The 27,099-nt window shown below is 37.3% G+C and overlaps 2 protein-coding genes across 2 annotated transcripts in view; one reads left to right on the forward strand and one right to left on the reverse strand.

The window, feature by feature from the left end:
* LOC125235174 (tight junction protein ZO-1-like) overlaps positions 1-27,099 on the forward strand; it is a 117,625-nt gene that overhangs the window by 14,772 nt on the left and 75,754 nt on the right. Inside the window, 2 exon segments of the mRNA XM_048141671.1 lie at positions 15,118-15,500; positions 17,428-17,573. Of these exon segments, the coding sequence (XP_047997628.1) occupies positions 15,179-15,500; positions 17,428-17,573 (468 nt within the window). The 5' untranslated portion in view covers positions 15,118-15,178.
* LOC125235250 (thioredoxin domain-containing protein 12-like) lies at positions 18,242-19,299 on the reverse strand. The gene is made up of 2 exons (XM_048141785.1): positions 18,837-19,299; positions 18,242-18,694 (listed from the first exon to the last, which is right to left on the reverse strand). The coding sequence occupies exons 1-2, from the start codon at positions 19,169-19,171 to the stop codon at positions 18,538-18,540; spliced, it is 492 nt and encodes a 163-aa protein (XP_047997742.1). The 5' UTR covers positions 19,172-19,299; the 3' UTR covers positions 18,242-18,537.

A 27,099-nucleotide genomic window follows, 5' to 3' on the forward strand; every position in this document is an offset into this window, starting at 1 on the left:
GTTAGGTACTCATCAAATACCCGTTCGTTACGCGTTGACTACGAACACTGTAGGGTCGAAACGTCGGGTCGGGATGTACATATATTGAAAATTCATTATACGCGATATAATCCGTTTCCGTAGTTTTGTTTCAAAATTAATGTTTGTTTTGGCATAAAGTAGGTACCTACAAAATGATAAAAATTTATGCAGGTTGCTCCTTTGCGTTGATAAGTGTTTCATGAGTCATAAATATTTTGTTAACTTTAAAAATTACTTAAGATTGAGTAAGAGCTTACCAACATCCATATACATATTGTACATACACATATACATATGTACTTGACTTCCATCTTCCATGTTAAAAATATTGACTAGACAGAGACAACAGACGTGTCTGTTCTGTACTTACTGACTTCCTTGTGTATTCGGCGTGTATACTCTGTATTCGGCATATATGATCCTTTTCTTTACAGACAGAAAGTAATACCCACGCATACTTTGGGCATTATCCTTTTTAAGCTTGCGTTGCGTGTTTAACTGTTCCTTATTACTCTCGTGTTCCTACTCAACATTGTTAAAGATTAAACGATTTCGCAACCAGCCTCTGAAACTGGAGCATTTCTAAACGAAACAATTAGCGAAAACTACATTTCGTCACATGAATGGCCAGAACCGGACTGAACATTTAAAAACGCCCAGGCTCTTTTGAATTCAACTTTATTCTTGAGTGAATAATGGCTTGTGTGAGTGCATTAAGGAGTTGCAATAACTAAACAATCGAGAATCATACGCAGAGTCAATGGTCGATGATTCATCGTTGCTGGTCGGTTATTCTCGACAGAGTCGCGGTGTAAAGAAAATCGGATCTCGGAACGACCACTGCAACATGACCTCCAAATCCGTAACCACTATACCACAGTATTATAAAGAGTAATACTATCGTACAGTATGGCCACTCCCACTCCCCGCGTAAAGTGCCGCCCACCCCTCTCGGTTCCTCACAGTTACCGCCTGTCAAAAACGCGAGCAGTCGACTGTCATATTTCACTCATACAAGCATAGTACGCGTTCACCTACACGAGCTTAGACTAATTCTACGGCTAAGCGTGTTAAATCTTGAATGTCCTATCCTTCTTTTACATTTCAAGCGTATTGCAGAATAGATACTCCTATTGGTTTCTTCATAGTTAACAAATTAAAACTAAGGTAACGGCGGCTATCAACGCGGGTATCGAAATCGACGTCCATTACCGCCGCATTTGCAAATACGCATTTTATAGGCAAACCAACCAATTTCCTAAAAAAAGTTATTCACACAAAGGAAGCCTGTTTAGTTGACTAACGCACATATAGGCGATAGAGAGTGTGAATGAAAGAAGACGCTCGCTATTTGACAGTTTTTGCCACGGGGCCGCGAGAAGAGGTTGTGTCATACTGACGCGTGACGCTAAACCTAAGTGAACTCCAATCTCATTTAGTAGTTTACGTAATAATTATGGCAAATAGGTGAAAGTTATGCATTTTAAATTATTGTTTATAGTTTTCTACATGACTTCTGAGTACTTTTTACGTATTGTCATAGACTAAACTAAATAAAGGAAGACATGTAACTCAGTACATCGCTACACGGCCTACTTAACGCGAGTTATCGTCGCTGGTACCTCTTAGTTTTCGAGTTATTTACAGATGGCGCTATTTTCAATGTTTAAAAGTGCCGTCTAGTGAGATAATAATGAATTACATTGCCGAGTAACCATATCTGAATATGATTCAATATTTTGAGCCGGGCGGCTCCTTGTTTTTTGGCTTAGGGGTTAGTGTATTTGACTTGCACGTCTATGATCCCGAGTTCGAGACCCAGGTCCGGATTTTTTTTAATATGTTTGAAAAACAGTTATATTGTTGTTTTTTTACTTTTTTTTATATATAATTGAATATTAGAAAAATAAGTCTGATTTGAAGTTGAATCATAGAAAAGTAAGTATTGTTCGCGCCTACTTGTTGTCTGTTTATAAAAACCATAGGTATAGGTCCTATACCTACTCGACTCTCTAATCACTTGCCGCCGAAGTCAAGAGGACGGAATAAAATAATAGGTCATATGAATTATTTAAATCATGAGTTGTATAGTAGGAACATTAAATTGTAGGTATGTAACCTCAACAAATGTACTAGTAAACCCTCAGTACCAAAAAGTACGGAAGAACCGGGATTTACCGGTTCTTTCCCAGTACCGGAAATCTCAGTCACGGTTCTGGGACTGGTACCGGTTCTGCATTCCCTAGTAGTGAGGTGTTTTATGAAAATGAAAAAAATTCTATATTTTTATTGTATCGTCCAATTTTGACAAAACGTATCTCAAATGAAAGGTATTGCTTTATGTAATTGAAAAAAAAATAGAAAAAAAAATTAAAAAAGTAAATTTACGTCTCGCACTGAATAACTTCAAAGAATGACAGACAAAATGTACCTACAATGTCGATATATGAGTTTTTTTATATCAAAGACAGATAAATTCATAGTTGAAAACTAAAGACCGCATCGAAATCGGATTAGCATTTTTTAAGATACAAGTTGCCAAAGTTGGGAAAATTTGCTTTATATGGCCACTTTGAAATTCCTTTGCCAGAAAGTCAGAAATAATGTATTTTTCTTACACAGAAAAGTACATAGTGACAGTACAACTCAAAATAAAATAAAAAATTCCGAGGATATCATAATTTCATCCCTTAGGACGACGAGCGTAGCGAGGTCTGTTACGAAAACCGAAAAAAAAAATTGTACGTCGTCCGATTTTGACAAAACATATTTCAATTGAAAGGTATTGCTTTATGTAACTTAAAAAAAATATTGAAAAAAATTGGTAAAAATGTAAGATTAAAAAAAACTTAAATTTTCGTATCACAAAAAACGGTAGACACGATGTATAATATCGATATATCGATATATGATTTTTTTTAATTAAAGAAAAATAGATTCATGATTAGAATCAGCACTAAAAATCGAATCGAAATCGGATCAGTAGTTTTTAAGATAAGAGTTGTCAAAGTTGGCTTAGTTTGTTTATATGGTCGCTTATAAATTCCTTAGCTAGAAAGTCAGAAACATTATATTTTTCTTACAGTTATAAGTATGCATTTGTAATAGACATCATACACACATATACAGTTACATAAAACAATACCTTTCAATTGAAATATGTTTTGTCAAAATCGGACGACGTACAAAAAATAAGATTTTTTTTTCGCTACGCTCGTCGTCCTAACCTAAGGCATGAAATTATGATATCCTCGGAATTTTTTATTTTATTTTGAGTTGTACTGTCACTATGTACTTTTCGGTGTAAGAAAAATATATTATTTCTGACTTTCTGGCAAAGGAATTTCAAAGTGGCCATATAAAGCAAATTTTCCCAACTTTGGCAACTTGTATCTTAAAAAACGCTAATCCGATTTCGATGCGGTCTTTAGTTTTCAACTATTAATTTATCTGTCTTTGATATAAAAAAACTCATATATCGACATTGTACATTTTGTCTGTCATTCTTTGAAGTTATTCAGTGTGAGACGTAAATTTACTTTTTTTCCTCCTTTTTTTTTAATAATAATTTTTGTTTCAATTGTTTTGTTTATTACATAAAACAATACCTTTCATTTGAGATACGTTTTGTCAAAATCGGACGATACAATAAAAAGATAGAATTTTTTTCATTTTCATAAAACACCTCGCTACGCTCGGTTTCCTAAGGGATGAAATTTCAATATTTTCGGAAAAAATCGTTTACTATGATGTCTACTATCACCATGCAAAGCGGCTTGCTTCCATCCAAAAGTGCAGCTTTTGGCCAGAAATTCTCCATAACAAGTAGGTATGACTATAAAAAACCGGCCAAGAGCGTGTCGGGCCACGCTCAGTGTAGGGTTCCGTAGTTTTCCGTATTTTTCTCAAAAACTACTGAACCTATCAAGTTCAAAACAATTTTCCTAGAAAGTCTTTATAAAGTTCTACTTTTGTGATTTTTTTCATATTTTTTAAACATATGGTTCAAAAGTTAGAGGGGGGACGCACTTTTTTTTCTTTAGGAGCGATTATTTCCGAAAATATTAATATTATCAAAAAACGATCTTAGTAAACCCTTATTCATTTTTAAATACCTATCCAACAATATATCACACGTTGGGTTTAGAATGAAAAAAAATATCAGCCCCCACTTTACATGTAGGGGGGGTACCCTAATAAAACATTTTTTTCTATTTTTTATTTTTGCACTTTGTCGGCGTGATTTAAATACATATTGGTACCAAATTTCAGCTTTCTAGTGCTAACGGTTACTGAGATTATCCGCGGACGGACGGACGGACGGACGGACGGACGGACGGACGGACGGACGGACGGACGGACGGACGGACGGACAGACAGACATGGCGAAACTATAAGGGTTCCTAGTTGACTACGGAACCCTAAAAAGCTCGTGTTATTATTTTGAAGTTTATTAATAAACGTTACGAAAATATATGTTTAAGTAAATAAATAATTTTATTTTTAGCAAAGTGCCTTTCTTTTTCTGTATATCTCATGTTAATTTAAGCAAAGATTTCTTTATTATAAATATTATAATAAAAAAAAATTGTTACTTTTCTTAATTATAAATATTATAATAAAAAAAGTAACAGTAAAACAAGAAAAAATACAAAAAGATATGTCATTCTTGGAATTGGAACCGGGGACCTCACGTTTGCGAATCAGACGGAGTAGCCGCTACACTAACTATCCTCTTACCGATGCTGACGAAAAAATGTAACGCTTACACATGTCATTTCCTTGGGGAGGTCCTTTACTCTGATGCGAACTGTACGAAAAATCCCGATTGGTAAAAAAATACTTAATTGTTTTTGTAAATTTCGGTGTTATATAATGATAATGTTGTATGATCAAGTTCCAAATTTTTAAATATTACGACTTGGGTCATTTAAATGAAATTATTTCGTGAATTGAACAATACCATTTGTCGCGAGAGTATAGTAATGCCATCTATTGTTTTACGAGTCAAACATATAAATTGGACTACGGAGTTCCCATTCTTTGTTAGTCTATTTTCTCTGGTATTGTTTAGCCTGGAAATGTGTTTAAAGTGGAAATTAAAAGACAGCGGTGAAAGGCGCCATTTCGTGAGTAGATTCTATTACTGTGGTATACCACAGTAATAGTTAAAGTAGTGATATTAGTTCTTTTTGCTTTATTTTAAGTATATGTGATCAGTTATATAATGTCTTACAGTTGTTTCAATCTTGATCTATTCACGCTATCAAAGAACTATTTACGCGGTATGAAAATTATTCAACAAAACCTTAATTTTTAGCAAAAACTTCATGACTGATTTCGTAGTTTCTGTGAAAACCGTTAATTTGTCAATTTTTTTAAACATTGACATAAAGTCTGATGTTTACTTACCAGTTATGTAAACTTGGTTTTAATATAAGGTTGCAATATTTTATTTTGATTTGTAATGAAAATACATCTGTATGACTTTGTTTTTATTGGTCGGAATTAGATTTTATAATACTCCAATTTATGCCTATTACCGATGGTACGATCAGATAACCCTCGGTAATAGAATATATAAGAATCTATTACCGATCCATGCAATATTTGTTTGGGTCGGTAATAGGTCCCTATAGAAGTATCTATTACCGAGCGACATATTAGTCTTGTATCAAAATATGACATTTAGTGTACCGTAAGTACAGATTTCTTAGGTGAAACTGAGTCTTCTGTGGGTATTCATAAAGAAGGATAGTATAGGTGTATGTATTTGTCATAATTTGTATATTCAACCGTCGGTATTAAGCTCCGAATTTTGAGATGGGTTTCTATTTACCGATGGCAGAAAAACACTGTCATTCATACCCTCGGTAATGAAATCTCAATTCGCGTTAATAGAACTGCAGCCTGTTCATTACCACGGTAATAGAAAATGTAGGTATGTTGGCTTCAATAATCATTTTATGACATATAATAAACTAAAATGATCCAAAAACTCTTCAAAACTAATAGTTCAATAAATACTCTTCCATAAAAAAAATATTTGTGGTCGTTAATGAGCTTTGATACCCTTAATTTTTTGGAATCTTTTGAAATCTTCCTTAAGTACCACGTTAATAGGCGCCATTACCTTAGGTGTTTTTTCTCCAATTATGGACGGCAGTTCTCCAGTAATGGATCCCCTATTATGGACAGTGAAATAAGTTTAAAATTTTACTTTTAAAGCCAACTGATACGCAATGAGTCAATTTTATACACCACAAATACAATTAGTTTGGGTTATTTTAACATAGGATTGTTTCTTGTAAATTTTGGTTTTGTAAATTGTTCCTTGTCCATTATAGGAGGTACGCAGTTTTTCGGGTCCAGTAATGGACACTCGCAAAATAACGTCATTTCTTTATATCTTTGGAGCAACAAACTAGTATGTTTTATACCTTATCTCATGCTTAATGCAGTAAGTAAAACGCATTCAAGATTACACCGTGCGTTATTTTTTTATTATTTTATACATGAACTCAACTCTCTTAGCAACATTACTAAGAATTCGATATTTTCTCGAGCATTACGGATTTGATTGAAATAGCTGCCATACAAGACAAACGCATGTCGTAAGCGACATTCTTGTGGAATGCCTCTCTTTTGCTCTTCCGTATTGGCGCGACAGAGCCAAACTGCGTTTCGATCGGCGTCTAGCGTCAACGATTGTTACAGTTGCTGCCAGGAACTAGTTCTGTTGAGCTTTTGAAACGCTTTGGTAAGCGATTGGGATTAAAACTCTTGTGTATGTGAGACTGAAATATATACTGCGTGCTCCTCGGAAAGCTAAGTACTCGAAGGTTTGTCACGTTTTTACGATTTGTTAACAAAGAGAATAACATTTTAAGATGCCGCTGTCGGATAGTAAAGTAGCAGACTTTTCATACTTTTTGGAAAGGAAACAAGATCTTAGGAAAATGTATATGTAACTAGCATTTGCCCGCGGCTTCGCTCGCGTTAGAAAGAGACAAAAAGCAGCCTATGTCACTCTCCATCTCTTCAACTGTCTCCACCTGAAAAATCACGTCAATTCGTCGCTCCGTTTTGCCGTGAAAGACGGACAAACAAACAGACACACACACTTTCCCATTTATAACATTAGTATGGATTTCTCTGCTGGAAATTTTATAGAGCTAGGAAGAGTTACTTAGCTCTCAGAGAAGTCCTTATGCACGTGAAAGTAAAATACCCTTTTTCACTAGACTCACAGCATTTATGTCGGATAATATAATCCATAGTTTGTTAGTCACAGAAATACTTAAATTACTATGTTAGAGACATAACACGGTATACACAATTATAAGAAACTACCTAACAATAAAGTCAGATCACAGAACTTTATTTATATAGAAGAAACAAGTTCATCTATTTGTATAGGGGCCGAGCGTGTCAAATTTTGTACTGAAGTTGTTTCTTGCCTGTAATTTTAAATATGTCTCAGTCTCTTGATTGTTCATAATTTTTGTGTTGTTGCAATTGAATATCACGTAACGAGGCATTTTTTATGTTTTGATTGACTTCAACTTACAAAAATTGACGCCCGAAAGCTGCAAGCTGCGATTAAAGACGGACAACTCAGTGGATTTCACTGAGTTCATTTGACACGCTAAGTAGATACGTTTGCTTGATCTATGGTATATATGACATCTGTGAGTCAGATGACCTAACCTACATAACTTATTACCGAAATTTGAATAACACACAACTTCGAACGACTACAACTTTCTTAAGCTATGTATGCCACGTGCAGTATTAGATACGAGTAGGTAGGTACTCTTACTAGGTCAATCGGTATAAGAAAAGAACCAAATCCATCCTTGGCATTTTCCTAATAGGGCCTCTAATATTATACGCAACAGTAACGCCCCCATACGTCTATCAAGTCACTCTCATCAAATCAAACAACAATACTCAACCAATTTACATACCATACAATATAAACCCTTATCACAATAAGTCGAGAGATTTATTTAAAGTAACCTTCCTTACTCGTGATGGTTAATTAAGTTTGATAAGGTTCCAAAGGATTAAATCGTGATGGTCGGCTGTATGGACCACACAAAAGCATGAAGCCATTGATCAAAATGTAGATCAATTATTATCTACGTCAATGATCATTAAGTAATTTTGGAGGTGGAAGTGCTTATTTAAATTAGGAATATTAGCACACTCAATGAAGCCTATCTCGCGGGAAATAATTCGTGTATAGGCGAATTTTGGCATAGTTGTAGGGAATGGTGTTCTAATCCACATACTCAAAGTACTGATGGGTAGGGGAGGAGCTAACGGGTGGAGGGGGGTTAAAGGGCCCTTTTTTTTAGTTTTTCGCGAATAACTCTTAAACTGTGGCACATAGCAAAAAATGTTCTGAAACACAAGTAATCTTCATAAAATTCTCTACAAAAAAGTCTTATACACTTTTTATCTGGGACCAATCGTTCATGAGATATGTAAGGGAAAAGATGGACAATAATGGAATAAACTCATTTGTTTATGAACAATACGTTTATTCTTATAGAGACGCGGTAGCGTGTCAAGCCAGGATCAAGTAACAAAAGTAGCAAGCAGCACCGTGTGTAATATTACACGAACCGTTTGGAGCCACATTTGACCCCCTTCTAACTCAAAAACTATTTCACATAAACGTGTTATAATGCAACGTAAAAAGAAATCAACGCGCGTAGCAAAAGTATGAGCTATAAGCGCTCCTCAATAAGCCCGGTACTAGCAGCCCGCCTTAGTGCGTTTTCACATTATCCGATCCGATATCGGATGTCGGAAGGATTTCAAAGGCAAAAATCCAAGACGGCGCCTTAAATGTACGGCGGAATCGGATAATATAAAAACGCATTTACCCCGCGCGCAGCCCTTTATAAGCCACCGCGCGGCCGGCGCTCGCTCATCCCAGTCGTCCTCAAAACGTTGACGTAAGACCGCCCCACACAGATGGGGCGCGACCAGATACAGCCCTCACAGCGCCCAGCGCGGAAGGGGCTACTCACACCCCAGCAGGGGTGTTGAAAGACATTACAGCAGCGCTCGCTCAGTTTGTCTCGCGCAGCGATCCGATCACATTGTAGCTGACTTGACGAGCAAAGCATCACGAACCAACGACCCAGTGGCACCTGACTCCATTCTCAAAACTATATTTTGCCGATGCAAGACTGGGTGTGGGGTGCGATGCGGCTGCCGAAAAGCAGGAATTGCCTGATCCAGTGTCTGTGGTGTATGCTCGGGAGCATGCACTAACGGAGCTCCCATCGAAGTAGAGACGGAAGATAGTTAGGAATTTTATTTATGAATTTATCTCATCAAAGCAATACTGGGCGGTCGTGATGCTTTGCTCGTCAAGTCAGCTACAATGTGATCGGATCGCTGCGCGAGACAAACTGAGCGAGCGCTGCTGTAATGTCGTTCAACACCCCTGCTGGGGTGTGAGTAGCTCCTTCCGCGCTGGGCGCTGTGAGGGCTGTATCTGGTCGCGCCCCATCCTTGTGGGGCGGTCTTAGTCCGTTTTCACATTATCCGATCCGATATCGGATGTCGGAAGGATTTCCATAGAAAAAAATTCAATATGGCGCCTGTAATATATGAAATATCGGTCCGACATCCGATATCGGATCGGATAATGTGAAAACGCACTTACGTCGACGTTTTGAGGACGACTGGTATGAGCGAGCGCCGGCCGCGCGGTGGCTTATAAAGCGCTGCGCGCGCGCGCGGGATAAGTGCGTTTTCACATTATCCGATCCGATATCGGAAGTAGGACCGATATCCCGTAGGTATTTTTAAGGCGCCTTCTTGGATTTTTGCCTTTGAAATCCTTCCGACATCCGATATCGGATCGGATAATGTGAAAACGCACTAAGGCGGGCTGCTAGTACCGGGCTTATTGAGGAGCGCTTATAGCTCATACTTTTACTACGCGCGTTGGTTTCTTTTTACGTTGCATTATAACATGTTTATGTGAAGTAGTTTATGAGTTAGAAGGGGGTCAAATGTGGCTCCAAACGGTTCGTGTAATATTACACACGGTGCTGCTTGCTACTTTTGTTACTTGATCCTGGCTTGACACGCTACCGCGTCTCTATAAGAATAAACGTATTGTTCATAAACAAATGAGTTTATTCCATTATTGTCCATCTTTTCCCTTACATATCTCATGAACGATTGGTCCCAGATAAAAAGTGTATAAGACTTTTTTGTAGAGAATTTTATGAAGATTACTTGTGTTTCAGAACATTTTTTGCTATGTGCCACAGTTTAAGAGTTATTCGCAAAAAACTAAAAAAGGGACCTTTACACCCCCCTCCACCCGTTAGCTCCTCCCCTATCCATCAGTACTTTGAGTATATTATGTTTTTCCGGTTAAATGTTATCTCCAGATGAAACATTACTGGTACTTATGGTAAATACAGAGGAACACACTTATAATTATCTACGTATATTTAGATTATATCTACTTAGTTATTGAGTTATTAAATTTGTCTTCCCTGTTTCTGATACCGACCTATGGAGATTACAAACAGAAAACATTTTCAGTCATACGAACACTTAAAAGGCTAACTAATTTATAAACCTTCTTGTGGAAAGAGACGCAAAGAGGCGCCAGCAAACATTATAACATTTGGCAGCTAGACCGCACTCCAAGCGATATTCCTTGTACAGTCGCATCCAGTAACATTTACACACGCCAACATAATAATTGAATGTCTAAATGCGCATTTATTTTTGTTCTGAAAGTGTACATGTACAGTCGCGTTCAGTTACATCTAAAACTCATAACAGAAATATGTTAACGCCTTTTTTTGTTTTTGTTTTTTTTATTCAACTATTTTACAGGAAACAATTCCGCCAAACTGAGGACTTTAAATGTCCGATACTTTTGTTCGTGTGTCAGTTATATGTAAGGGCCAGTTACATCAACCGGACAACCACAGGTAACAGACAGAAGTCTGTGAAAATTCCCGAACAAAAAAAATTTGCGAACGCTGAATTCGACAACGGACGGTTTGGTGCAATGCAACCGACCCTTAATGTGTAGATGTATTACTTGAACTCGACTGTACCAGGTACCTACAATGTTATGAGTAAGGCCCCCTTGGCACCGCCTACGCGTTTTGGACCCCACACAAGGCTGGCCATTGTTTGGGCCTGGACATGTGCCCTTGGGTATAGTTCTCGGAAAATAGGAATGTGGGTTAGTGTATATAGTGACTGGCGACAAAACGCTTGGATGGTGTTTGACACTTGCAATTAAAAATTGGAAATTAGAAGTAGGATTGAAAGTAAAAGTTAATAGGATTAAAATAAATGAAGATAGAATCGGAAGGATTGGGTTACTAAGTTCAGTACCCAACAAATATTTTAGTACCCACCTTTGTATCAAATGTATAATCTAAAAAATATGTGACTTAAATAGAAATTTAATACATGTGTTAAGAAAATGATGTGTGGTGCGAGAAATATAAGATTATATTGGTAGATGGTTAGATAAGAACAAGTTTTTTTCCGCACTTCATTTATTTACATTTTAATCCTTAAATTAATGGTATAGGACTATAGACAATCATTAAATTAAAACAACCTTTATTGTTTATCAACATCGATCAATTATATAACCGCATCATATAAGTAAGTAACTATGGCCCACCCGTGTGCCAGTTCTTCGCAAGGTGATAAAAAGCATTGTAAACAACCAGGTAAAATAGGATAGCATCCATGGGATAGCCCTTCACTGCTCGTTAAGGGCTATCCGTCTAGACAGCTTCTAAAATAGCCATTCAAACCTTTCATCGCCACAAAAGGAAGTTACGGACGGTTACCGCTTTAAATGCGATGTGTCAACTATTCAAAATAGACGTCGGAGACTCCGCTGCATACGAATAGGACACACTGAATAGTTGTAGCTTGAAAATACTAGAGAAAAATGTACATTGTTACTGGTAAGGTAGGACTTAGATTACTTTGGATGGTGTGAGGAATTTACTATTTTGTTACTTTAAATAAATTGTTAGAGCTTAAGACAAGTACGCGACAGAATACATAATCAACTCATTGGCTAATTACTTGTTAAATTACGGAGAAGATAGTAGGTATGAGTTGACTTTTTAGGTACATTATGTCTTTATTTAAAAGTGCGTTCCATTAGCGATAAGAAAGCATATAGGACTGTTAACATAAAAATATGTAACATAGTGTAGGTACATACCTACCAAAAAACATAATTTCTATGGAAGAAATTCTGGAGAACGGCACAGTCAAAGTTAAACCTGATTCTGCCGCCTAATTTCAGCACAACCATACCGTATTACAGGAAAAGAGGGCACATGGCACCTAATACCTACAGTTAATAACGAGAAGAAAGTTAGTTCCGTGATAGAGAAAAAGAAAGGAGGAATAGAAGGCACCAAAAAACAATCCTCTTAATATCAATGACTTCATTGTAATCCTTGGAGGATATTTATTTAAGCGCTTTAAGTGCTTCTCAAGGCTCGTCTCCAATATAAGAATAACCAAAAAATCTGATACAAACTCACCGCCTCGCTACTTACGTTGGATATCTACTCCCATACATTGCCGACATAGCGCCATAGACCAACAACGAGTAAAAAAGTAAAAAGTTCATTCATAATCACATTAGCGTCGGTCCCTTTGTGCGTCACGGGGCCCGTGGGTTCGAGGAATGTGCATTCCTTCACGATCGGGTTTTTTAACAAATACCAGGGGCGGCTCACTCCGCGATTCCATGGCCGCGCTACAAGTACATGCGGGCGGCCGCGAGTTCGCGGCCTAATCAGGGGTGGCTCGCATTTTCACGGAACGCTTGTTCGCACTTTCTATTGTTACTATACGTCGCGAGTTTTTTTAAAGGTTAAAAGCGATATCCGCGTGTGGAATGGCTAATAACGCTTAGTTAAACAAACATTATGAATAAAATAGGACAATCTTACACAGATCTACTATTGATTATGTCATTTATGGCCCACGGAAACGTTCAATCAGGCTTGTGACGTTGGGATTTAAACTAAAATACTGTATATACCTAGAAAGTACCCAAGACTTGAATATAATACCATAACATTTTATCTGAGTATAATTTTTTTTAATACATAGGCAACCCTAGCGTCCGACGCTGCGCACGTGCGGCACGTTTCTTTGTAATCATTTTGTAGGTATTTAAAAAGGCGGCATTTCGTGAACTTCAAAGCAGTGGGCCTTCTGTACTTGTACTATTATATATTCTGTGCAAATACGACCCTTTAGGACTTTCCTCGGGGGTCGGGGTCAGGTAGCGGGTAGCTTTCTTTCGATTCAATTTATACCTATTAGCTACGTAATACGATATATTTAATTAATCTACATAACATAAAAACAAGTTGAAATTGGTACACTGAAAAAAACTACCAATTTCTATCCACATTAGTATGTGGCGTTAATACTAACTATTGATTTAATAGACATCATCTATTCTACAAATGAAGCTTGGGTCGCACAGCTAAACCACAGTATAATAAAGAGTACTATCGTACAATATGGCCACTCCCGCTCCCCGCTGAGAATGTCGCCCACCCACTTTCGGTTACCTCACAGTTCCCGCATGCCAAAAACGCGAACAGTCGACCTGTCATATCTCACTTATACAACATAGTACGCGTTCACCTACACGAGCTTAGACTGTGTGCTAGGAACACGCCTCTTTCATATATTTGATCGCAAGTGTCCGAGGTGTGGCTAAACTGAGGAATGAACTGTCGCCCGCGGTATTTCTAGACCAATAGGTACGACTTTCAAACCTTCAAGAAAAGAGCTTACACCCATCATCAAATGGCCGGCAACCCTCGAACCTTTCCGGTATTTCGGGTGTCCATGGCCGGTAGTTATCGCTTTCCACACAGGCGACCTGTCTGCTCGTTTGCGTCCTTTCGCATAAAAAAAGAGTGTACGGAACATGTTACCGATAAGAATAATTTAGTTAACAATCAACTTAATCATATCAAAGATTTCAGATTATACCCAAATGTAGAACATCAATTCTTTTGTAATGATACCTATCGATAACTTAGACCAATAGAAAGGCACAGCATGCAGCGTAATACACAAAAAAATAGTAATTTACTTATTATCTAATTTTGTAGGTGTTCATTTCCATTAAAACTAAATAGCTTTTTTAATTAGGTATACCTTAGGCTATAGGATCTTAAATGCCGAGTTAACTCCTTAAACGACTAATATCACGTGAAAATCCATTTTTACTCGTATTTGGAAAATACACAATAAAAGTAGTCGGGGACTTGTTGGTCCTCGGCCAAAACGAAATAGTAACAGGCAATATTTTACAACACATACAAAATACTCGAAACACGTACGAAGTGTCAACACACTCTGTTTAATGTTTCTTATTACCATTCTAATCCGTATACCAACTGTAAAAAACCTAGCAATAAAAAGACACTTGTCTTGAATAAAAATAGTTATTTGTTATACAAGGGGGCAAAGTTGTATTTTAACACACGAGAAGTAAAATACATTTGCACCCGAGTGTAACACAAAACTTTTCCCTCACTATAGCGAGGAAACTACAACGCAAAAAATGAGTTTATCACTGCTTCCAGTAGTTCCACAGGTGGTAAATCATCTTTATTACTAGATTCACCTACTTTTATCAATTTTAAAGCAGTTAATTTGACTTTATTCAAGGTCAAATTACTTTACCCACTAGTGGATAAAATGCGTTTTTACCCGCTGGTATTAAAGGACAAAACACATGTTTCCGAGCTAATGAGGGGAAAATATATAATGTAATACGCTAATGCGAATATTATACCTACCTACTTATAAATTTCATGTTAACCTCTATAGTCCATCGATATTTTGTACTTCCCTAAATATTTCTAAAACAAAGTATAAGCACTTATTTACTCACCTAATTAAATAATACTTTATCTTATCTTATTTATATCTAATTGCCGCTAGACGCACCTGAAACTGTAACTCATATCTTTTTTCATCGTGTTTACAACCCAAACAAAATTGAGGTTAATACTTTTACAGAAGCGATTAGCTCCGAACGTGAGTGTAAGCAGAAAATAAAAATAAAAACCTTGAAATGTAAATGTGTTTTCGCAAAATGAGTGAGAGTGACGGTTATACCAACATTGACAGGACAAAATTAAATAGTGAAAAAAAAACTGGCCAGTGTTTTTTTTTTCTGAATGGACTTGAGGGCGGTGTGTGGACAGTGTTTCCCGCGGAACCAGAGACATTTTTGTCTCATCTAAAATGCCGGCGGTCATGGATATTGAGCCGTTCAGCCAGCCTGAGTGGAGTGATTCCACGGACTCTGAACCCGGCCCTCTGCCTCAGCTGGGGTATTTTGTGCCAGTGCGATGCAGGTGCGACAGATCGAGCAGCCACGTGTGTAGGAGAAGAAGAAGGTAAATAGAGGATGATTGTATGAAATAAAATTAAATACAGGGTGAAGTCCTTTTTATTTCACCGTCTATGTGTACTATTTTTCACACCATTCCATTAGGGGTTACCGTAATCTGGAATAATAATATTGTTGGTGAGAAAAACACTTCCTATAGTTACATATAACACTCGAAAATAGGTACTTTTTCATAAATATACCTGCCTGCCATCGTGTCTGGGCATTAACTCGTTAATCCGTTAATCATTAATTAACGAAGTTAACATTTCGATTAACGGATTAACTTTTAAGTTAACTTGAAAAAATGTTAACGGACTCGTTAACTTCCTTTAAATTTCTCCGAGTCCGTTAATCGTTAATCTAGTAGGGCACAGGCGCCATCTGTGCTGCGAAAAACACGTTCTGAACGCTAAAAGCCCGAAGTACGGCAAATCCTATGATTTGCCGGTAAATCCTAGGTTTTACCGATGTCGATTGCTAAAAGTCCGAAATATTACCTAAAAAAGTATTCTTCACGTGGATTTGCTTTTACTAACTTTGATTCGGTGAATCCTAAGCTTTACCATGGCGACTGTTGTAGTGATACGGCAGCAAATTCGAGCCCTATTTACGACCACATTCGCTTCCCTAGCCTCTACCGCCCAAAGTGCCACAACAGTCCCGTCACCGCCAGCATCTCTCCTGATACAGCTCTTGGCAGTAGCTCAGGCGATCACTGCCTTCCACGTGCAGCCTAGAGTTCAAGTGGCTAGCTGTACTTCGGCCTTTTAAGCAATATAATACGTTATAGTGGATACTGATGCAACTAAATATTTAAAGAAAAGTTCATTTTTTTCATGTGTTAACGGATTAACGATTAACTTTAACTTACGTTAAATTTGTCGAAATGTATCGCTTTAACGATTAACGAAGTTAACTTTTTTAGTAACGGATTAGCGATTAACGAAGTTAACTTTTTGATTAACGGTGCCCAGCTATGCCTGCCATAATAGTCATTTGGCAAAAATTTTGAAGTGGATTAGGTTAGAGAATTCTGGCAAATAATATAATGCGAACAGAATACCTAATTCTGCAAATAGCCGAACGCCTAAAGTGTTTCTACCAAACGGTATTATTACTACCGGTAAGTTAAAAATTCCTCCAAACATTTTTATGCCACATATTAGTAAACTCTCCACAACAGGAATATGTCTCAATACTCTCAATAGGTTCTTTGTCGTGGGTATACACAACACGATATTTCGTGACCGCTTCAGGCGTCATCAGTGTTCTAAAGCATCTTAGGTAATTTGGTGGCAGGAAAACCATGTGAAACTAAGTCGGTTTTAAGCTTTATAATGAAATTAATGAAACATAACATGATGTATACCCACCTCAAATTATACCTAGGGAACATACCCAAACTACGTGACCATTCTTTGCCCCCCTCCCTCCCCTAGGTGACCAAGCGTAGTATATGCCAAGACACCCCCCCCCCCCCCCCCCCATTTATAAATGAAGTTTTAAATCAATTTTTGCAGAAAGTTGTCAATAAATATTCGTGTGTTTATATCAAATATTTGATTTTAATGACGCGTGTTTGTCATCTTTTTTCCCGGCTTTTAAACAATGATTTTCATCCCATAACCTTCATCATCATCATCAGCCTATACATGCGTCCCACTGCTGGCCACGGCTGGGCCAATATTCCAGAGGTTACGACAAGAAATTAGACCCCCCCTCCCCTCTGTGACCAAGCGTAGTATTTTGACGACCTACAGTAGTGTACTATCTAATTATGAATGAATTCATTGATAAAGTCGCCATGCACTTTGCAGCTGATAGTACCTACTGAAAATACTGAAATATGTTGAATGTGTGAGCGATGTAATGTAAGGCATCGGTTTACTAAACACCAAAAATAATTCTAAATCTTACCTTTTTATTTCCAGAGAATCTCCCCGATCCCGTCGCTCAGGTGTCGCAATGCTCGTGCAACACGTCGAGGCGCTCGTCAATGGCCGCGTCGCCGGCGCCCGCGCCGCTGCCGCCGCTCAACAACACCTTGGAGATGTACGTCGAGCCTGTCGTTGAAGATGTAAGTTTTTTTTCTTAAAGATTAACTCCTTGTGTGCTTGACACGGATCAGTGCATTCTGAGAGTGCGAAATGTTAGTCTATTACCTACTTTAACTGATCAAAGATAGGCAACATACTAAGGGTTAACCTCCTGCTTCAATTATCTGCCCGCAATAGACATAACATAAGATATAACTTTCAAAAAAGCTAAAGGTGCTCAATACTTGGCAATACTCCATGTCTTCATAGTTCATATCTTAAATAAAGGCTGATTCTTTTGCTTGCCACTTCTTTTTTCCCACTAGTAATTAATGGTATTATATTATTCTATAATGAATAGGTACTGATTAATTAATTATGACGATAAATGATGTTGAGCTCTATACTGTGCGTTGGATGATTTACAACCATAGATGTTAATCATAAGTGCGTTTAAAACAATCTGTAGCTTATGAACCTTTGAAACCACTTTCAAATATTCAATATTATTGTAAAATGGGATAGCAGCCCAAAAAAATCAGGCTGCAAATTGCTGTTAACTAACTGAAACACCTATTGATTAAATTCGATACATACTGTTCGCCAATCTTGACTTTTTTGTTGACCGTTACAATAAATGATATTACTTTCCTCGTCATTAGAAATGTTGTTTATTTAGGAGAAAGTGCAAAAAATATATAACCTGAAAGCTGGCGTGATCTGAGTATTTCACGACTTTCAGCTCATGATAAGAGATATCACTGGTGCTTGATGATGTTATAGGTATAGGAGGAATGTTAAAATTGAACTACGTCACATATATTTGACTAGTTTATTTCGGTCAATGTCTTAAGCAGAATCTTTTCGCAGCAGCCGGAGCGTGGTAAAAAGTAGGTCATTCGAATTCAAAGACCGCACTTCGTTCCTCGCCCATCCAATCACTGAAAAGAGTTACATTTCCATATTCGGAATTCACATCAGTAATGCCAGTATTTTCACAAAGGCTCATACATCGAACTGCTCGAGGTTATACTTTTCGAGCACTTTCTTCATGGACTTGGCGATTTGTTCCGGTCGGCTGTAGAAAAACTTGTGCTGGCTGCTACCGTCTTCGTTGTAGATTTCGTGGTCTACTTTTCCATGCGGCGACATGAATAGGATCCTGCGCGAAAAAAGATATTCAGAACATTTTTTTTGCCAACTACCTATACAGCGCGTGAATAATTTATATCTATCTGTTATTATCTATTTAATCAGTTTTTGTATGTAGGATATGTAGAAATATGCGCTTTAAATCTTCTTACCTGGGTATATAAGTACCATCTGGAGCATAAAGATTGTTCTCAGGTTCCTCATCATCTAGTAAATTAACCATAACGAACTTTCTGCTTAATGACTGAATTTCAGAACAGTTAGCGAATTTTGGCTTCAGATTTTTGCACGCTTTACACCAAGATTTATGTATGATGACCATCACGGGTTTCTTATGGCGGGATGCTAGTTGTATACCAGATTCTAAAGAGCTCGCCCAGATGTAGTTGTTCCCGAAACCGTTGTCCTTTCCCAGGGAAGTGCTGCAGTAAACTGTGTTAGTAATCAACGCGAAAAACGCTTTGGCTAAACCAGTACCGGTCGGCATTTTGTGCTATTGGGTCTGTTCAGAAATGTATGAGGTTTCAATCTGGAGTGGACGGCCGGACCGGGTACTGGTATTGTAACATTATTTATATTTTAACCACTCCAATACCTGTTTCCGTTGCATGTCCATGTTTGACAATATTTTGCAGTGACATTTGACATTTTAATAATAATCCATAGAGCTTAGTGTTATTAGTTTCTAGGGGAGCTAATATGGACATGGATATACGTAGTGCGCCATCTATGGCGGCAATGTGAAAGCTTTGAGTTAGGTTGAGAGCGAATGGTAGCTAAGCATTAACGAAGAGCTCAGTTGCTCGCTGTTTGATGCGTGATTATATCGTGAGATGGCGCTACAGGTATCATGTTTTTCTGGGATTTTTCAATGAGGATATTTTAGTAGGTTTTATATGGGTTTTATTAAGGACGATATAATACTGGACAGACAAAGCTCAATACAAAAAACCGTACCCCTGAAAGTTTTATGTACAAAATATTCTACCTACCTATACTTATCTATATTTTATAATAATGGCTAGATATACAGCTATTATGTTAAAATGCGATATTCCACACGTTAGTTGCCTATCATTATTTCTCCTCATTTGTTTCTTCTACGCCCCATACACGAATTTAGGGCCCACCAGTGATGTTCATGACTCACGATCATGACCACATAGAAAAGATTACCTATGTGATTCCACCTGTGATTAACATAGGTTAAACACAGGACACAGGTAAGGTAGAAAAAATTACCTATGTGATTCCACCTGTGATTAACATAGGTTAAAGACAGGTAAGGTAGAAAAGATTACCTATGTGATTCCACCTGTGATTAACATAGGTTAAAGACAGGTAATGTAGAAAAGATTACCTATAGTGATTCCACCTGTGATTAACATAGGTAATAAAATACTAGCCGGCAATTCAATCACCTGTAGAATATCCCCATTACAACAACAATGACAGTTGCATCCTCCGATGCAAGCGACAAAATGCTATGACAAACTTTTTAAAATCGCTCATGTGTATCGGCGTGTGGCGCTGCGTGTGCACATGTTTTTTTACCCATTTTCAAACACAGCAATGTCGATACGTCTCGCTCCACGTAACCTATTGGAAAAAGCAGATAAACTATGATAATTAAATGTGCAGCGTGCGTGATTGTATCTCGCGGAGAGGATACGCATTTCAGTACGGCTTTTAAACGGAACGCCCGCTCGCAATAACAGGGTCCTAATTTATTTAATATTAATAAATATTTATTAGAAACCTTGTCACACAAAATTGATACAATAGTGGCTTATTTTTGAGTAGGATAAAAATAAGTTCTACATTGTCGCAACGCGGGATGGTGCGCCATTTTGGAAGTTCGCGCGCGCTTTTTTCTTTTTAAACCGTGCTTGGATTCATGGTTATCCGGCCAGTGTTAGTGCTATGAATGCTATGATGTATAGTCAGGGTCGAACTCGGAGTATGTACGGGACTGTGCGGTCCTTGGCTCCTTCTCGGACCACGCCTGTGGCGGGTCTGGAGGATGTCCTCTACACGCCGCCTTACTTCTATCACATCCCTCCGCCGCCTCCGCTTAACACCTATCCTGGAAGGAAGAGACGGAAAAGAGATAAGGTAAATTTCATTTTTATTAGTACTGCATTTTGATTAGTTTTTAAGGTTCCGTACCTCAAATCACTGGTGCGTCTGTCTGTCTCTCTGTCACAGCCAATTTTACTAACTATTAACTTGTTTTCATAGAAGTAGGATTTAAATTTAAAGGTAAGCGATATGATAGGCCTGTGTTTTTTATAGGTAGAATATATAATTGTTTTCTTCTTAATTCTTACCTTGTTCAAGAATCCTTCTTTAATTTCTCAATGATTATATTGTTAGGCCGATATTTTTCAATTAAGTATGAGAAAAGGTGGTAAGACGTGTAAAAAGACACTGAAAACACTGCTGCATCAAAAAACAACTTTTGTCCCCTGCGCATAGTAAAAACCTACTGAAATTTCAGGCCCTTTGTATCATTTTATGTAGTAAATTATTATTGTGGATCTTTAAATAACCTCATTATGTAGATAAATATTGATTGATTGACTATTTCCTTTATATATTTTACGTACGGATGCAATACAGAAGTTTTGATAGTGATGACAGGTATTTTTTTAAATCCGGGATGTGTCACACATATTTCCATAGATATTCAAGCCATAGTCTAGAGGTGGAATCAAAGACGTATGTATATAACTCCGTATAGTCGATCCTCTTTGTCTAGAATATGCCTAGGTACGTTCAATATGTAAAATAATACTATACATATATTTCAGCCACGTTGTCGTACCTATCTACCTCCATGTTAGGCAAATTTTTCAATTAAACGATGTAACGTAAAATGTGAACCTAATTTTGTCTAAATCGCTGTCATTAATTTCCCACTCAATCTACTATTTCTGAACACCTTATGACCTTGCGTGGAAAGCGACTCAAAAGATCTGTACCTATATAAAATACATACATACATACATACAATCACGCCTGTATCACATGAAGGGGTAGGCAGAACATATGAAATTACATAAGTTTCAGAGCCACTCTTGGCAAATAAGGAGTTGAAAGAAAATGAAACTGTGATATTGCAGTGAGAGGTGGCCAGCCTTGCCTATGCCACAATTTAACCCATAAGTACCATCCCATATCCCACAGTAGACTTCTAAAACACGCACGGGAAGGAAGGGGGTGGTGAAATTCTTAACTCGTCACCTATAAAATACCTGTAACTAATCCACTTTTTCCCTTATTACACTGTGATATTGAGTTCTACATGTATCCACTGAACACGCCTACCATATATATTATAACCGGTGGACACTTAATAATGCAAACATTCTAAATCATGGAAAAAATGGATCAGCTACATTTGCCCCCCAGTCGAGATTTGCCTCGCTACCTTAAATCAAATTTCATCTAAGGGTGAAAAGGTTTATTTAAGTACCTACTGCAAAATAATCTTGAAATGGTTAATATCATAACATCTAGACCTTCCATTCCCGATGTTTTCTAGACTTTTAACTAGCTTAAATTGGGCACAAAATTATTAGATCAAGAGCCCAGGCCCGCCAGACCTTCCTCAAATTCTCAAGGATGAAACTTTGGGACAATGTAGAGTTCACATCGGCGTTTAATGTGTGCATATTTTCTAGTTCGGCCCATCGGCCAATTTTTTGCTATCAAGTGATGAAGGTGAAAAAAAAAAGTGCTTACTTTCCTTAAATTCTCAAGGCTGATTTTTATATATGTGTTAGAGCACGTTGTTAGAAATTGGTTATCATCAATGCCAGACCGTTTCCGCCGGCCATAACTTTTACCAGACGCGACAAAGTTGGCAAAAAACGACTCTAACTTACCTCATTTTCTCAAGCCTGATTTTGATATATGATACGCAGGGACCTATAACTAGACCGTTTGTAAGCAGCCAGACCAATCGGATGGACCCAACCATCCGCCAGACCGACTTAAAGTTTCGATATGAGCATTAGTAGAATTGAAATATTCCGGGTCTATAAAAGCTAAAAACTTGAATTTTCTACATTAAGCTACGTGTATATTGTATACTTGACGTAATAAGCGTGTATATTGTATACTTGACGTAATAAATATGAATATACAAGTTTACAAGTATTATTATTATGGTACAGATAACAGTGTGAACAAACGACAGTCGATTTAAGTGATATTGCTCTACAAAATCTGTATAAATCTACACGGCCATATAAAAAGGACTAGCCATAATTTTGCACAGTGAGTTTGATGTCAATAATGAACAACTTTTATAATGAGACCAATAAGCTTTTATTATGTACTTACGCAGTGTAAATAAAATTCATAGCTTAAAATTAATCTTGCACCACATATAAACTTTCATTTTTTTATTTCCTTAGAAGTAAAATCCCTCCAAAGCGAAAAGAATCTTGGCCCTGTTCTCCTAAAGAGAAGAAAGACTCTTTGACAGAAATACCGGGAAATAAAATATATATATGCACCTACAACGTCAGAACTATATCATCCTATGAGCGGCTAATTGAACTAAATGAGGCACTGAAAAACGTAAAATACGACATAATTGGATTAACTGAAACTAGACGCATGGGAAATAACATCGAAGAATATGAAAACTTTATACTTTGTTACACAGGAAGTACGCCTGGGAAGTATGGAGTTGGTTTCCTAATAAATAAAAGGCTTAAAAAGGGTATCGAGAGCTTTTCGGGTATTAACGAAAGAGTCGCTTTATTAAACTTAAACATACAGGGAAATTTACTCTCAGTTATTGTGACATATGCCCCTACTGAAGCTTCAAGCGACGAGGAAATTGAACACTTTTACAGCAATATACACAAAGCCATCGGTATGGCACACCAGAACTACATTATTGCAGGGGATTTTAATGCAAAAATAGGCCAGCCCCTAGATAATGAAGGCTTAATAATGAAGAAAAATGGCTACGGCTCACGAAACCAACGAGGTCAAAGACTAATCAACTTTGCCCTCGAAAATAAACTCACCATATTAAACACATGCTTTAAGAAAAAAGACAATAGAAGATGGACCTGGCGAGCACCAGGAGGTAAATATAAAAACGAAATCGACTATATTCTTTCAAACCAGCCGGACAGGTGCCAAAACATCGAAGTTCTGTCCGTCAACTTCCCATCTGATCATAGACCGGTCAGAGCCACAATGAGTCTGAAAATACAAAAGAAAAGTAGGATTACTTTCAGAAACTATCAAAACGCCAGATTAAAAGACATGCAAGAAAAAGAAAAATACATTGAACTATTAACACCATGTATACAAGACATCAGCGAGCAAGAAAGCTTCGAACCACAAACTTACTACGACAAAATAATTAATGCTATAACTTCCAGCCTGAAACACAGTCAGGAAAATAAAAACAAAAAAACACACAAAATCTTAACAGATAATACATTAGCACTCTTGAATCGAAGGCAGGAACTACAACACAAACCAAATAAATCAAGATCGGACAAGAATGAGCTATCAGCGCTTTACAAGCTAACTAGCAAGTACATCAAAAAAGACTATGCTAACTATAGATCAAAAACAATAGAGAAACACCTACGAGAAGCAGGCAGCTCAAAGAAGGCCTTTAAGGATCTACGGAATAACAAGACATGGATAGATGGACTTCAAAGCTCAAGTGGAGAAACCCATAATAAACGTAAAGAAATCGTGAAAATAGCAACTGACTTCTACAAAGAACTTTACAAAGCCCAGACAAAGGATTACATTCCGGCCTTTAACAACTCAAACAACATAGCCGAAACAATGGACAATATGCAAGATAGTATACCATCACCTTTCAGCGAACATGAAATCGAGCTAGCCATCAAGCGCCTAAAGAACGATAAAAGCCCTGGAACGGACAACATAACGAATGAAGCCCTAAAAACAGCTCACTCCCTATTGACCCCACCATTAACAAACCTATTCAATAGTATTCTGGCAACTGGTAACACTCCATCTCAGTGGTCAAAATCAGATATAATCTTGATATATAAAAAAGGAGACCCCAATAACATTGCAAACTACAGACCAATAAGTTTACTTCCGTGCATATATAAGCTGTTTGCCTCCATACTAAACCAAAGGATCGGTAACACCTTAGAAGTCAGACAACCCATAGAGCAGGCGGGCTTCCGGAAAGGTTTCTCAACAGTAGACCATATTCACACACTGGAACTTATTATAGAAAAATACAACGAGAGACAAAGAAACCTTTACATCGCCTTTATTGACTATAAAAAGGCTTTTGACACTGTGTCCCATACAAGCATTTGGAAATCCTTAGAAGAACAACAGGTGGAAGGAACATACATAAAAATTTTAAAAAATATATATCACAATAATATGGGCCGAATAAAGCTAGAAGAAATTGGACCTGCTTTTTCCATCCAACGGGGAGTAAGACAGGGCGACCCGCTGTCTCCCAAGCTCTTCATTGCAATTTTAGAGTCTATAATACAAAAATTAAATTGGGGAAGAAAAGGACTTTATATAGATGGAAATTACCTCAGCCATCTGCGTTTCGCAGACGATTTAGTTCTTCTATCAGAAACCAGTTTGGAACTGCAACATATGATTAATTCGCTTAATGCAATCAGCAAACAAACGGGACTGGAAATGAACTTCACTAAAACAATGGTTATGACAAACAGTGAAAAAGAAGACATCATGGTGGACAATGAATCACTCACCTACACGGAACACTACATTTATCTTGGCAAACAGATAGGCTTTGCAAGAGACTTCAATGACTTGGAAATAGATAGAAGAATACAAAACACCTGGAAGAAATACTGGAGCCTAAAGGAAATATTTAAGAGCACTTTGCCAATAAATGTTAAAACAAGAGTCTTCACGTCGTGCCTACTGCCTTGTTTAACATACGCTTGCCAAACATGGAAAATGACCACAAATGTAAAGAGGAAACTAACATCTTGTCAAAGGGGTATAGAACGTAGCATGCTAAACATAAGAAAAATCCAAAAAATACGTCATACAAAAATACGGGAAATCACAAAAGCGATGGATGTAATACCCTATGCGCGAAAGCTGAAATGGAAGTGGGCGGGACACGTGGCACGCCTACAAGATAACAGATGGACTAGAAAAGTATCTTCCTGGAGGGGTCCTATAGGAAAACGTCGCAGGGCACGACCTCACACAAGGTGGGTAGACGACATCATCAAAATCGCTGGCCCTTCGTGGATGCAAGTGGCCCAAGACAGAGAGAGATGGAACCGTTTGGAGGAGGCCTATACCCAAACTGGGGTTCTTGCAACAGAACCGAACCATTAAAGAAGTATCACTTGATGTATTTATTTACTTTTGCAAGAAATAAAAGGCTTTTTTTATTTTTTTTATTTTTTTTTTTTATTTTTTATTTATTTATTTTATTTAATTGTTATGTTTTACAAGGCGGCACAGTTGTTGTTTAACCGCACGTGCCAATGTTGATACCCGAGCAAGCGAAAGATTCAAATATTGAACCGCGAGCGTAGCGAGTGGATAAAAAAGTGGAATCTTGAGCGTTGCGAGGGTTTCATTTCAAGGCACAAAGTTTAAACAAACTTTGCAACCGAGTGAAACACAAAAATGTTCACCACACCAACACGAACAAAATACTAGGTAAAACATAAAACTCAATCAAATTCATCAATTTATTCAATATTTTTAGAGCCAGCTTAAGATATCAAGTTAAAATTTGTATTGACTGCACTCTGGTGGATAAAATGAAATTTTGCTACCTGTTCTCGAAAACTAAACAGTTGGTGTGGTGAAAATAAAATATTACCATTACTGCATGGATAATATAAGGTCTAATATCAAAAATATTCATGAAGTCTCGAAATAGTGTAAAATATGAAGTCTCAATAGCGTTAAAGCATTTTTTTTATAACTTTATTTACAGTGAAAACATCTAAAAGGGTACATCTAAATTTCAAATTACAAGTAGTTCTACAAAGTGTATTGCAATAACATTCCATCGTAGTAGATATTGAGATATATTTTACTAGCTGAAGGCAAATTACATTCAATCAACTTTTCTGGAACATGTAATGCAATAATACTTTGCCTTAGCCAAATCAATAAATTTCATCTCATAGCAATTATACTTATATTATCCTAAAGATAATACAATAGAGATTCGTTTTTATAATTATAAGAATCTACATAAATATATTCTAGGATACCTAAGCTTTCATAGAACACTGCTGGCATCCGAAGAACTTAAAATCTCCTCATCTCGCCTCGGAAGTTCGGCAGCATTTTTCAAATGAAGTATGTTTCTTTCATCTTTGGGATGTGACTGACTTGAGTGACTTGGTAGTGCTTGTGTTTTACTAA

This window comes from Leguminivora glycinivorella, chromosome 1, assembly GCF_023078275.1.
Source record: "Leguminivora glycinivorella isolate SPB_JAAS2020 chromosome 1, LegGlyc_1.1, whole genome shotgun sequence".
NCBI lineage: Eukaryota > Metazoa > Arthropoda > Insecta > Lepidoptera > Tortricidae > Leguminivora > Leguminivora glycinivorella.